Genomic DNA, 14,745 nt, shown 5'->3' with positions numbered 1-14,745 from the left:
GGCGGCTCCGGGCCGCGGGGAAATGGGAAAAGAGCCGGGCACGCAGCAATCCGCGCAGCCGGCACGGCGTAGAGGTGCTTTCGTCACCGGCCGGCTGTACGGTCTGTTTGTTTGCTCTGCACAAATGTCACTCGTTTGCTGCGTGAGAAGCCGGGTCGCTGTGCCCTGAAAGCGGGGCGGGACGCAGGCTGGTGGGGTTTCTGCAGCCCGGGGTCACGCTGAGGGCTGGCGGTGAGGACCTTGAATCTGGACAGCAGCTGCGATGATTCTAACTGCTCCCATTAAAACATTTTGAGTGTCTTTACGCTTTGTTTCGCACGGCTTGAACGCACGCACCTGGCACGGGTGTGTCCCGGCACGCCGGGTGTGGCTGCGATGCCTGGGGTTTGTGGCAGCTTCTCAAATCTACAAAGCATTTGCATTCCTCAAAGTGCGTTCGGGAGCCCGAGGCTATAACCGCGATCTGCGGGAGCTGCGCGGCTGCTTCCCAGCTCTGCGCTTAGACTGTGAGCAGCGTGCTTCTGCGCGCACCCAGACAACAGAAAATACTTGAGGCATGGTAGAGCTGACTGCTGGAGCTCCGTCTCACAATGCTTGTAGCATAAGCTGTACCGCACTCTCAAGGATCGTCATGAACCCCTCGCCCCCCCACCCCACCCGCCTCAGCGGCCATGGTCGCCCAGTGTGGAGACGCACCGCCCATGATGGCGCCGCGCATGGCGGGAGCCCGGCGGCGCGCGGGGTATTATGGGAAGCAGAGGGAAAAAATATGGCGGATGGTGAGGAACCGTAAGTGCCCTGTATGTGCGTGCTCGGCCGCCCCTTCCCCACGCTTCCCGGGGACGGGTGGGCCCTGGGGTCCCCTCTCCTTCCTCCCCGGTCTCTGTAGCGCGATACTGACCCTTCTTTTATTCTCTCTCTTTTAGGGAGAAGAAAAGAAGGAGGCTAGAGGAGCTGCTGGCGGATGGGTTAGTGCGGGGCTGCGGGCCGGCCCGGGCCAGGGGCAGGGAGAGCGGCAGGGGCAGGCAGCGCTTGTCGAAGGGTGGCTGGCAGCGAAGGGAGCCGCAGCCCCGCAGAGAGGTTGGGCCAGCGGGCGGCTCTGCTGTGAAGGCCGCAGAGAGGGGCTGTGGGAGCAAGAAGATTGAGGGGGTGAGAAGGAGCAAGGGAAGGTGGAAGGGCACTTGAGCAGCAAGGACTGGGGAAGAGGAATCTCCTGGGGAGAGGACCGAGGGGCTCACCCGCAGCGCGGGGCGGGTTGCGGGCTTTAAGCTTGGCATGATGGAGGCTGGTGTGCTGAGAGCTTTGTGGCAGGAGTGGGAGAGCTGCTGCTGGCTGGGACCTGGCAGGGCTGCTAGGCTAGGAGCGGGTGACTCAAAACTAGCCGAGAGTGAATACTTCAGTCTACAGAGCAGCTGCTTCTGCTTCTTAAAGCTCTAAATTCTGCGCAGCCTTGAAAACTAACATGCAGAAGTCTCTGACCTCATCTGCTTCTGTCCCTTGACTGTTCCCCTCCATCTCCTTGTGGCTCTCTTCCCAAAGCTCCCATAGCCGTACTGGGGTGCGGGTCACAGAAACCCCGAGGCATGCGGGCTGTGGGGGTGCATGCCACGTCCTGCACAAGCATGGAGTGTTGGGTGTGCGAAGGTGGCAGGGAGAAGTGTGGGCCTGAAAGGACTGTGGTGCTCTGATGTTTTGAATAAAATCTAAGACACACACAGTTTTGGTAAATTCACGTCTAATGACTTGAATGCTTGGTTGTGCTGTGACAACACAAGAATAAACCTGTCTCTGAAGCTAAACATAACACCTCATGTTGAGTTGCTGGTATTTTTCAGATCTCCACAGTGTCCAACTCTGTAAAAACTGAGATAATGTATTTGCAAAAGTGAGGCAAGGTCTTGCCATCTGAGCACTAAAAAGAAAAATTCACATCTAAACAGAGAAGTACAGCTGCTTAGTGGCTGTTTTTATGGCCTGTAAAGAATCAGTCACCAGGCTTAACTTCTGTACTTGTTTCCAGAGCAAGATAAAATCCATAAAAGCAATTATTATGATTTATATTCATCCATACTATGTTTGCAGAAGTTGTTATTTCATACACATCCTGAAAACTGGTTTAAAGCAGCTGAGACCAGGGTTCAGGGGAGGAAGAGCTTTATTGTCTTCCTGCCTTCCTAAAATCTTACTTTGATGCAAACTGAGAAAAGCAGGTCAGAGGTGAAAAGATCCTCTATGAACTTAAATTCTTTTTAAAGAATTTATTCAACTGCTAGGTTAACATACCTAAAGCCAACAGTTGACCAGGAAAGAGTCAGCAATCAAAATACAGGCAGAATCCAATATGTTTATTGTTTTTCAGTTAAGTTTTTCTCCCGTTACTGAAAACCTTTTGCAAAACTATGACTAGAAGTTAGAGCCATCATACTGTATTGTCCATCTTCTGAAATCTCTGAAAATTGAGAGATTTGCTGTCTAGAAGTGACCCAAGGGAGTGACAAATTCTAAACATTGATCAACAGTTATTGATGTAAATTCTCTTCGTATTTCTTCATAGGTGGAAGCAAATGATGCTTCTTATCAATGACGATCCAGCCTTTCAAAGCTCATTTATAACCAGCTTAGTTTTGTATTAACGTAGAGCAAACAATCGTTTGTATTCACTTGTGGAGCTCAAACTTAAAAAGGGAGGTGTGCTGTGTTAAGCAAAGGCTTGTTCCTTGTAGGTGATCTTACATTAGGAAATAAGTGAGCTGATTTTGAGCTATTCCAGTAAGTCTCTTACCAGTTTAATTTTATAGTTGTCTACTACTAAAAGTGACCTGCAAAAGGGGAGAAAGGGTAGTGGGAGTATTTCATATAAAATTCTGCCTCTAGTTTAGAAGAGAACTGCAAGTTTATTTTTCAGGTCATTTAGTAATTACTAACAGGCTCAGGAGACAGCTGGAAAACGAGGGTGTCATAATGGCAGGTGAAGATTGTTCAAAATTCATACCTTCTCATGCTTGTTTAAGCTACTATAAAGATTCAGATGTGATAGTGCTGGGGCACATTAATGACACTCTTTCAGTGCCTCACAATTGCAGTTACACAGTGCACAACTGCAGTTAACACAGATAATTCTGTTTTGTGAACTTTCTTGAAAGGTCTATTAAAAAAAAAAAATGAATGCTCAACTTTGTTGAGGAAATAGGACCCTCAAAATCTAAAGGGCAGCTTCTTTTTTACGCGTTCTCTTAAAACGTGAGGGAAATAAAAGCAAAAAGAGCAGACCCTTTTTTTTCTTTTCAGGTCAACTTTTACTAGTAAGAGCAAAATCAGTGGGATTTATTGAAATGCCAGTTTTTATCTTCTGCATGTTTGTATTACTGCTTACTGGGTCCACCGATGAACCCCACTCCTGCAGATGTTCATGCACATTACTTACACGTGTAGATGGTCAACATAAATATGCAGATACTTTTGCATGGCTGATCAGTAATTTACTTTTAACCTATATGAGAAAAAGAAAGCACGTTTTATAAGTGTGGCTATTTCTCTATGGTTTTGCAGCTGAATTTACTGTGTTCTGTGCAGAATGGCTGTTGATGGTGGGTATGGGGACTCTGGAGACTGGGAAGGTCGCTGGAACCATGTAAAGAAGTTCCTCGAGCGATCTGGACCGTTCACACATCCTGATTTCGAGCCAGGCACTCAAGTGAGAAACACTTACTTTAAATAAAAAACAGCAACAACTGTAGTGTGTGTTTGGAAAGTAATGTAAATGGTTTCATTCATTGACCATCAGCAGTATATGAATGGTAAACCTGCATGAAGGCTGCGTATTTCAGTTGGCGAATGTTGTTATTTTAGAATGTGCTGTATTCTTTTTATATGCTTTTATTTCTAAATTGTAAACTGTTAACTGCAAGCTTGCCATCACGTGTAGAAATGTATTTCACGGTACACAATAATAATTATTCTCCATCTTGGAGTTTCACATGAAAAATAGCAGTGTTTGTCTTTTGATTTTTGAATAATTAGGCACAGTAAAGAATTTCTTGTACTTGAAGAAATTAAACTTAATAGGAGTACTGACAGAATTGGGAAAGATATTCCATAAGGAAAAGCAAAATTTGGACTCTCTTAATTTTTTTTCTACTGTCCTTTGGTATCTTTTTTTTCAAAGCTCGCAGTTGAATGTGTTGAACCTTTTAAATTTACCATTCCATTATTTGCTACTTTGACTTTAGTAGAATAGTTAACAGAAAAAAAATTATCTGGCCAGCAATGTTTTCTATCTGTGTTTATTTTGTATTATATGTAAAAAAGCTTCTTGGAGGAAAAGCAATAAACTGAAACGTTTCCTTGAACTGAGTAATAATAAAATAGAGCTTTTTTTTTCACAGTCAAATTAATACAAAGAGAATAATGATACCAAAGTCTTGCTTTCCTTTAAGTAGAGATATGGGAATTACATGAACTCAACAAGAGGTTAAAGTCCAAGTATAATTACTCCTGCAAGCTTAAACTGTTTTACTTATCTAACTTGTTTTATATGAAGCTTACTGGGTACTGAAAATTTATGATGACACAATAATAAGGTGTATGAAACAAAGGACAAATCATCCATTTTCCCATATAGTGTATTAATTTTTTGTTTGTTTCTTTTATATTTTCCACAGGCGCTTGATTTTCTGCTCAGCACATGTAAAGTACTAGTTATTGGAGCAGGAGGATTAGGATGTGAACTCCTGAAAAACTTGGTAATTGCTCAGTTTTCATCCTTTTCTTATAATCTCAGTTATGCCTCAAAATGAGCTTGAAGGGTGGTGGTGTAAGATGTTGTACTTATTTACTTATAACTCTTTCAAAGCTTGTCCTGAGGAGCAACATGCTGCTGCTTATGAAGTGTAGGAAAATGTTCATTACAGCCTTAGGTAGGGCCTGATGCTGGGAATTTTCCCCAGTTATGAGAACCTGGGGGATGAACTATAAGAGTAGAAAATAGAGAGTTCATTATTAGCAGCCAAAGCTGAAGTTAGTTTTTTATGCATTTGGATTACTGCAAAGAGAGGCTGGAAATGCTGGACCCAGTAGTAGAGCCATTCTCACAGTGCCTGTGGTGACCTCCTCCTTGTTATTGGAATCCATTTGGCTCTCCTGAATAGTGACTCTCAGTAAACATGAGCTTATCTTCAGAGACTCAGGAATCCGTCTGTACTGCTGAATCCAGTCTGTGTAAAAAGCTTCTTTATTCCATCAGACCAACATGTGCTATCCTGTATGGAAGTGGCTAAGGAAGAATAGGTCTAAGACCAAAGAAAATACACTGTGGAGTTCTGTAGTTCTCTTGAAAGCAGCATTAGCTGGTAACGGATTCTCTGTGTGTTCTGAGAAGCAACTTTTAAGTGTTTAAAAATGCAGCCATGGGACAGTGTGCTGTCTGACAATTACCCAATAAATACCTATGAGTTTAATTTTTCAATTACTCTGTTTTTCTTCCTCACAGCCTTTCTTATTTGTTGTAATGTATCACTTACCAGCACTTAGTTTGGACTAACACTGTAGTAACTGCAGTTCATATACTTCCTTCAACAGTAAAAACTTCTGTCCTTACAGTTTACATGGAAAATGTGTGGACTGATACAGTAAATTACAGTTTCTCTATCAGCACTTATGACTTGATTCAGTTTAGTATGGTTTCTATTTACTGCTATTTCACTACACTACGGATTACCTCCAAGCTTGATAAATCATTCACCTCATGTGAAGTCATTTCAGATCAGTTAACTTAGGGTTTCGAGTTCCATCACTTGCGAGTAATGTTGTTCTGCTTTGTTACTGTTCTGCTTAAGCAGGATTTTGCTTGAAGAGACTGAAAACTACCCAGCAGTTTTCTTTCTTCAAAAATGTAGTGCTGATGGATTTAATTTCTGACTAGAGCTGCTGTACTGTGGGCTTATTGGAGCATAACAAATTCACTCTGTTGCTGACTTATTTTGAGGAAAGACTTGTGTTAAGCGTTTTCATAAATCTGCCATGTGTGCTCAATCCCCACCTTTCAAAGGGATTTTAAGTTACCATGATTTATTTTTATAATTTTCAGAAAGAAATGCTCGTAAGTAGATCTAGATGATGTTCACATGTATTCAGTGTCTTTGACACATCAGTAAAGATATCTTAAGGGCTCCAACATGTATGTTCCTCATGTCTCAGGCCCACTCTTCTCTTTATTAGGCTCTTCTGATCTGCTTTGATAATACTGGGCAAAAAGCTGAACTCTGATCTGTGAAACAAAATGAGTGTTCAGCACTAAAGGTACCCGATACGACATACAGAAATTCTTACTGCTTTTCTTCCAGAGGTTAATTTCTGCTCTGAAAATCTTTAGTCCTCTTGTTCATTTGTTTAATCAGTTTCACAGTGCAGTGTTTAGTGCAGTTATTCCACGTGGGATGTAGAAAAAGCATAAAATAAGAAGTTTGAATTTTTTTAAGTGTGGCAAGATTGAGTCTATATGGAAAGGGAAAGAAAAAAAAAAAAAAGAGCATGGGACTCAATTTTTTGTGTCACTTCAGAACACCACAGAGCATTCTCAAAAGCCAGTGCTTTGACAACTGAATTGTTGCTAATTCCATCTGTCCAAATACCAGCATTAGCAACCCAGCATTTTAACAAAGAGAGCTGACATGCTGATCTGCACAGGGAACAAAGAACACCTACATTTGTTCCTCCAAAGGTTGCCTTTTTGGCATTCAGAATGAATCCTGCAGCACTGTAAGCTTTTCATTGCCCATTAAGCGAGGTTGCCTATCTCTTTTCACAGGCACTGTCCGGTTTTAGGCAGATCCATGTTATAGATATGGATACCATAGATGTGTCGAACCTTAACCGACAGTTTCTGTTTCGGTAAGTGTTGTTTTCATGATTAGTTCTTTGTATCTAAACAGCACATATGAATGCAATCACTATTTTGATGAGCAAAATGTCATTAAAGGTTTCTAAACTTCCACATCATGATAGTAAAATAGTACTTGCAGTTAACTAAATGTTAGGCGTGATTTCTTCTTTTTTTTTTTCTTTTTGTCTGAGATCTGTGTTGTTAATGACTGATGAAGATAGACACCAAAGTATAATGCATGCAAATAGAGATTGTACTTTTCCTGGTACCTTTTTTAAGTCAGACTTTTTTTGTGGGTGTGTGGGTGTGCTGAAACCAGCTGTTTCAGGGGTAAACTTTGATAACTCTGGGGCTTTCACATCTAATGCTTTACAGGAATGTCTTAATAATATCCATATCAATGTTGTCCTACAGTAATAATGAATCACTTGATTCAGTATTCATAAATAAACTCTCAAAAGACTGAATGTTACAAATTAATCCATTTGTAATTCCCTTTTTTTCCAGACCAAAAGACGTTGGGCGACCAAAAGCAGAAGTTGCAGCAGAATTCCTGAACAGTCGCATCCCCAACTGTGCTGTTGTAGCGTATCCTTTTAGAGTGAAGTAGCCCCAAAGACTTCACAAAGCCTAGAAAACTCTGTAGGTGGTGAGAGTATCTAAAATATTTTGCTGCAGTCCTTTTTTTTCTATACAATAAAGAACAGATTCTTTCAGCTGATGGTTGAGAATTCTTTCCCAGAGTGGCTTTGACATGCGGTAAATATGCAAAGGGAAACAAGCCTGAGCTTTAAGAAACTGTTTTGCATGTTTCCACGGAGTCTTTATTCAGATTAGATATTTTCATTTTCACTGGGACGTTAGAATTACAGGTTTATTCATCAGAGGGTTTTGAGTATGTGGTGGTAAGACTTGTTCAGTTATAAACACAGAGCAGCACTGCTGATGTAGGGCTTCGTAAGAGCACATGTTTTGAGCTTCCTGAACAGTGTTCTCTTCTGAGCTTTTGCCTGTGTGCGAATGTGACATTGCCTACCTTACTTGTTTTACCACTTGCTACAGCATCAGCTGTAAGACCTTTGAATATTCTGATCACTTAGTTTTAGAAGAAAGCCTCATATAAAATCATAGTGACGGATTGTATCATGCTTTGGCTTTAGACTGGCAAATAGAAAACAATAAAATCAAATGCATTATAAATATATTCCTTTATTGTGCTTACATTCAGATATTTTAAAAAGATTCAAGACATGGATGAAAGCTTTTATCGACGTAAGTGTTTGCATTTGTTTGCATGCCAGACACCATGGTGCTTCAGGGGAACACTGCAGTTTTTTTTTGCTGTTTTCATGCTTGCTAGATTGCTGATTATTTTAGACTTCTACAGTGTGCTGATTGTAGACTGACTGTTACAGATAAAACTTAAATGTACACAGATAAAACTTAAATGTATCTATCTAGGTCTTGGTGACCTAGGAAAAGTAATTAAACTACAGCCAGTTACTCTGGAAAAGTTATAGACAGAATACATTGGTTGTCTTCAGTAGAGTGCACTTGTATAGACTTTAAATATCACTTTTTCCCCCCTAGAGTTTCATATTATTGTTTGTGGGCTGGACTCTATAATTGCAAGAAGATGGATAAATGGCATGCTGGTAAAGTATTAAATTTTCATAAAGCCTGGTTATTGCTTGAGTATATGTAACTAAAATTGATGAGCTTTGCATAGAATATATCATTAAAATGAAATAAGGGCTATTCAAACTCACAGCTGTGTGTATCCTCTTCTACCTTACCGTTGTTGTGAAAAGGATAAAACCCATGCTCCCACCTGCCTTTTTCTTGAGGAGTGTTAGTCAACATGTGCAGTGCCTTGAAGGGGTTGTTTCAAAATTAGGGTGCCTAACTGGGACACTGTTCAGTTGGGTGTGTTTCAGTATGGAAGTTCCACAGCCTCTCTGTATGCTACCATTGTGATTTTTTGTTTTTCGTTAGCTAAGTGCTTGCATTTCTCCAACTTGTAAAAGTTGTCTTCTGTTGCCCCGCTGTTACAACATAGAATGCTGGGCATTAAACTGAGCAGGTTCATCACTGCAAGTCTGTTTAAAAAGGAGTCACTGCTTACCAATATTAAACCTAACAAGAATTAAAAAAAAAGAAAACATATCCTTCAAACAAACCAACCAATTCTTCTGGTTTACTGGTAAGAAAATAACGGCGCTTGCTTTGTGTGTGTGGAGTTGGGTGAACATGGTAGATAGAAGTCTTGTGCATCAACAAATATGCAATGTTTTATGGACTTAAAATAGCCCATATACTAAGTCTGCAGTCTTATTTCATACCATTAAGAATAAACTTGTTAACCGATTTTTTCCTGCAAGTCGTAAAATCAAGCAAACAAAAGCACAGCAAAATCCACTTTTGTTCGTTAGATGTCATTTTTACGTTACGAAGATGGGGTACTGGATCCAAGTTCCATCATACCCTTAATAGATGGAGGAACAGAAGGTTTCAAAGGAAATGCTCGTGTGATTATTCCTGGTATGACAGCATGTATTGAATGCACACTTGAACTTTATCCACCACAGGTAATTAACAGGGATGTTTCCTTTTTTTATATCTATTCCATTTTCTGGTTTGCTTGTTTCTTTTCCAACTACTGTACGTCGTAGATTAAATCCTTTTTTTCTGTTTTTCTCCCCACCCCCGACTACTCAGGTCAATTTTCCCATGTGTACTATTGCATCCATGCCCAGACTACCAGAGCATTGTATTGAGTATGTCAGGATATTGCAGTGGCCAAAGGAGCAACCTTTTGGAGGTAATTATTACATTGCATTGACACTGAGGTAATGTTTCTAATTTCAACAGTTTTGTTTTGAGTTCAGTGTACACACCTACAACCTGACCTTCTAACCAATGTGATGCACTGTACTTTGGAAACTGGGCCTTCTCTGAGCTGGTGATAAATCTTTCTCTTATCAGACTCACTCTCCAGTCCATTATTTGTTCATAGGTACTGATAGGTATCTGTATCTCCTACTGTACAATATCTTTCCTGACTCAGAACATAGCACGTAACCTCTCTATAAAATGTGAAATTAAGACAGATTGTACATAAAATGTGTTACAACGTAGTATGTTTGTAGAAATTATGTTCTGATTATTTGAAGTGTCAAAGTGTCAAGCTTTTGTATTTAAATGAATTACTATTTTTTACACAAATTAAAACAAGGGATGTGTTTAGGTAAAAAATAATGCTCTATTTCAGAAGAGGTCTTATAACTGCAACTTGTCTGTAAATTGCTGCAGAAGGTGTTGCTTTGGATGGAGATGATCCTGAACACATACAGTGGATTTACCAGAAGTCTTTGGAAAGAGCATCACAATTTAATATTAAAGGTGTTACATACAGACTCACCCAAGGTAAGGGTATGACACTTGGCTAGTTAATGCAGTTATCCTGGATTGGCATTCTTTGCATTTATTGCAGCTAAGCTGGCAGCTGTGCTGGGAAAGAAATAGTGCTCTTTTCCACTTAACATCTTAAAACAGAAACAAGCAACTCATCTCCTGTGCCAGCACAAATATTTTATGATGAATCAGATGTTTAGATGTGAGTGATGATTCATAGGAACTTCATCTGGGACAAAACTGAACATTCTTTTTGCCATTTTATTTTTAACCTGGAGCAACTGCTACCACATTTTCTGGATCAAAAAGTAGGAGCAAAAGAATGTGATTTGGCTCTTTTAGCAACAGCAGCAGTTTATGCCAGTTTATGCTGTGTAAGACTGTAGCAGGTAGGTTTTTGGCACAGATAAATGTGAACTCCACTTCTGAGATATAGATATATATGTGCAAATGGCTGCACAGTTTTGAAGCATTTGAAAATAGCTTCTTTTTCAGATACACAGCAGAAAGGAGCTGAAGCTTCAAGTTTTTATGTATATTTTCTTGGGTATGAAGGCAATACAGTTAGTCAGTAGCAGCAAGCCAGACTGCTTAGGAATTTGCTGACTTTTTTGGAAGGCCTGAAAAATGAAAAGGGAACCTCTTTCTCTTTTAGTACAAACCTGTATGTATAGGAAAGCTTGCTAGATATTGGTCAACGTACTGTGCTGTTTGACTGGATGGACTGACTCAGAATTGGGTGAAAGTATAGATACAGCTTGGCAAGCTTGTTCTTGCACAGGGAATATCACATACAAGTTTTTCTCCTTGCATTTTCCCATTTAACCAGCAATAGAACTGCGTTTTACATTAATTTCTGTTGCTAAATAAATACAGCATACTTGTATTTTAGAGTTTATTCACTAAAATAAATAATATGCCAAAATACTTGAGCAGCCTGCCATTATACTTTATCGGTATAGAAATTCCTGGAAAGTGCTTAAAGTACCTTTGGATACACCCTTCTGTAATTATTCTAGCTAAAAATAATCTTCCTCTATAGTTCTGGAAAAAGACAAAGCTATATATGTTTTGTTTTTACAGGGGTTGTAAAACGAATTATTCCAGCAGTAGCTTCTACAAATGCAGTAATTGCAGGTAGGCTGGAAGAACCAGAATGTCATTTCTTACTCATTTCACCTATCCTTTATCAACTTTTTATTTTTTGTAAGGTAGAAATAGGAAACCTGGGGAGGAATAACTATAGTTTTCAAACGGGAGTAACTTGTACTTACAGTCTTACTGTTGTTTCCCACTTGGAGAAACTGAATTATTGTGTATGAATTTTAAGCTCATGTGTGACACAGAGTGAGCGAAAGCATTTCAGATATGAGAAAAATAAAAATTGGAAATACAGTATGTAGGTTTGACATAATCTCAGATTAGTGCCAACTGTGTGGTGGTAGTGCATGGAGCTGCCTTCAGGTGCTTGTTTTTCCCTTTCTGAAGTTGTTTTGGTTGCTTCTTTGTTACAAGTTTGTGCACTAATGTCTGCATGTTCTAAGATGGATGTAGAAAACAAACAAATTGGTTTTTGTTGTTCTTTTTTTCTGATTCCAGCTGTTTGTGCCACTGAAGTTTTTAAAATAGCCACAAGGTATTTCATTTCTTACTAATTACATACATGGCTTCCAATGTAAGGACATGTATTAACATGAAACGTGTTTGTCACTGTAGTGCATACATTCCTCTCAACAACTACTTGGTGTTCAATGACGTGGATGGATTATACTCGTACACATTTGAAGCTGGAAGAAAGGTCAGCACCATTAAAGGCTTGCAGGGTTATTTCTTTGATTGTTATTGAACTTGCTGCAGTTTGTTTGTGTTTGAAACTCACTCACTATTGAACTTCTCTGGCCCCTGGCACTATAATCAAGTATTTTCAAAGTTTTAAAAGCAGAAATTATAATGTTATTACTCTAGTTCTTTTCTAGGATATTGTTTTCAGCATGTAGGATGTGGAATTTTTTATTGTTCTAAACCTTGTATGCTTTTGGGTGGTGTTTTGTCCATGTAGCATAAGGAAGTTGGAGTGTTAATCTCCAGATCAACAGATACCCTGTTTGATGCCCTTATAACAGAAGATTTTCTTCTACTCATCAATTTACCAAAAACTGTTGCATACTATATGTAATGACATATTTAATTTTTGCCTGCTCAGCCAGTTTCCTAATATTTCAAAAAGTAGTTTCTGGTACAGGGGCATTCTTCAGTCAGCTACTCTGTAGTCAGTGCTGGTACTACATTGCTATCTGAAGGGTTTGTGATGTGACCTGTGGAGGAAAACAGTCCTTGGCTTTTTTGAAAGCGAATCCTGAAGATTTCACTTGTTCTATGCAAAGCACAGCTTATGGAGTAAAATACAATCTTAAGAACACTCAGAAGCAAATCTTCTCACAAAAGGTTATGACAGCAGTTGTTTTGAAAGACACAACCTGTGCTCCTGTGGTGCTCTGTTGTAGGAGAACTGTCCAGCTTGCAGCCAGCTTCCTCAGAACATTGAGATTTCTCCATCAGCTAAACTGCAAGAGATCTTGGATTATTTGACAAATAATGCTTCATTGTAAGTAAGCAACTATTCTGACTTAGCTAATAATTTTAGATAATTTTTACTTATATTTTTGTATCTGGGTTTTTTTGTTTGTTTGTTTGTTTGTTTTGTTTTTTTAATGTTTTTTATATAGGCAAATGAAATCTCCTGCAATCACTGCAACCATGTATGGAGGAAATAAAACACTTTATTTACAGGTAAACAGAACCTGCTTAATTTTGTTACATAGTTTTATTTAAATTTACATGCCTGAATTTGACATGAAATATTTTGACTTTTTTCAGACAGTAGCTTCAATTGAAGAACGAACAAGGCCAAATCTTTCCAAAACACTAAATGGTAACATACTGTTGTTGTCACATGTAGGTTTCCAAGATACACTTGTAAATAGAAAGATAGTCATTTGGTTTTGCCCCTCTGTATGGCATGTGTTGCTTCACTGTCAAGTGCAGCTTGCTCTTTTTAGACTGTTCTGAGGTGAACTTTCAGTTGCTGCACCAGGAGGTATTACAAAAAGCTGTAACAAAGCAAGCTGATAACTGATGGAGGCTAAAGGTGCTTTAGTGGTTGCTTGTATAGGTTTTGATAAGTTCTGTTAGTTTCCCAGCTGAATTAGATGAATATTGGTTTAGCCAGTGAGTTAATTTGCAGCTTTATTTCATTGTGTGTATGGTTTGTGTGAAGGACGTTCATATCTCTCTATTTTTAAACGTGGATTTGCTATATTTAAACTTCTTTTTCTGTTTTAGAGCTGGGACTTGTTGATGGCCAGGAGCTTGCAGTTGCTGATGTTACTACACCACAGACGATGCTGTTCAAACTCCACTTTACCACTTAATTTATGCATAAATAAGCAGGTTATACAGCGAGGGAAGTCTGTACCCACTTCATAAAACAAATGTACTCTGTGGATCTTAAATTAACTGAAAAGTTCATGCTAGTACTGGCACTGCTGAAGGTTAGGTAATACAAATGAATCACAATATTTCAGAATTTTAAGTAGAAGCCAATATTTGGTGGATTATATTTGTATAAATACTTATTAATGTACAGAACTCGGATGTATAGGAATACACTTTTTCCCAAGTTTTTGTGTCAAAATGTTAATGCTGATACGCTTTCAGACACATGGAAATTGTAGAGTGGCCAAAAGTCTTCTTGTCTTTTTAATTTTTAACGTATATGCATACATGTATATGCAGAGTGAGACCTTTAAGAAAGAACCGCTGCACCTGGATTCAAATCACAGCACTCCTGAATGCTTGGTGCCACTGTAAATCCAAGAGAGAGCAGTAGAACTGAAATGATCAATTTCCTTTTATTTGATACTGAGATTTGCCCAATTGTATGAAATGTGTGAAGTATTGAAGAGATTACTTTGTTTGCAAGTAAACATAGAAGGGTGAATGAAAACTGCCTGAATTTAGGGACATGTCTGTTTGCAGTCACCCATCAGCTGCTGCATGCAGTACTGCAGAATTATGTTCAAGTATCATCAGTGCTGTTAACATATTTATTAATAAAAACCCATAAAGGTACCATAGTTTGTGACTTATTTAATAGTGTGTAGAGCCACAGTTCAAAAAACTGCATCTTTTGTCTGCTTTAGCCGCATCTTTTTAATTTCACAGTTGTTCAGTGTTGAGGAATGTTAAAAGGAGCATTGCAGGCTGTGGGAGCAGTCAGTTCAGGTACCGAGCTTTATAAAACTCTATTTGCGGTATGCTTCCTGCTGCAACCAGCAGCCGAAGGAGGCATTAAGGAGGGGTAAGTGCATACGAGCCTCCAGTGTATGTCTGGAAGAGAAGAGGCAGCGACGGCCCGGCAGGCCGCGACACTTCTAGGAACAACGGACAGC

At 39.5% G+C, this 14,745-nt stretch overlaps 1 protein-coding gene across 8 annotated transcripts; it reads left to right on the top strand.

Annotated features, from left to right (window-relative positions):
- The first annotated feature begins 14 nt into the window (after positions 1-14).
- Positions 15-14,425, top strand: UBA3 (ubiquitin like modifier activating enzyme 3). Of its 8 annotated transcripts, none has more exons than XM_052678293.1 (18): positions 15-96; positions 927-968; positions 3,574-3,694; positions 4,662-4,742; positions 6,806-6,888; positions 7,388-7,468; positions 8,109-8,152; positions 8,471-8,535; positions 9,313-9,468; positions 9,599-9,701; positions 10,193-10,306; positions 11,378-11,431; positions 11,894-11,930; positions 12,011-12,092; positions 12,799-12,899; positions 13,021-13,084; positions 13,172-13,226; positions 13,637-14,425. In XM_052678293.1, the coding sequence occupies exons 1-18, from the start codon at positions 23-25 to the stop codon at positions 13,723-13,725; spliced, it is 1,446 nt and encodes a 481-aa protein (XP_052534253.1). In that variant the 5' UTR covers positions 15-22; the 3' UTR covers positions 13,726-14,425. The 8 variants fall into 8 exon arrangements, with proteins under 8 accessions (XP_052534253.1, XP_052534250.1, XP_052534252.1 ...); XM_052678290.1 differs by lacking the exon at positions 15-96 and adding an exon at positions 697-789; XM_052678294.1 differs by lacking the exon at positions 15-96 and adding an exon at positions 733-779.
- The last annotated feature ends 320 nt before the right edge of the window (positions 14,426-14,745 follow it).

This window comes from Tympanuchus pallidicinctus, unplaced genomic scaffold (genome assembly GCF_026119805.1).
Source record: "Tympanuchus pallidicinctus isolate F22 unplaced genomic scaffold, pur_lepc_1.0 scaffold17, whole genome shotgun sequence".
In the NCBI taxonomy this organism is placed as follows: Eukaryota; Metazoa; Chordata; class Aves; order Galliformes; family Phasianidae; genus Tympanuchus; species Tympanuchus pallidicinctus.
Note: the sequence above shows the minus strand (reverse complement) of the source record. Positions and strands in the feature narration are given on the sequence as shown.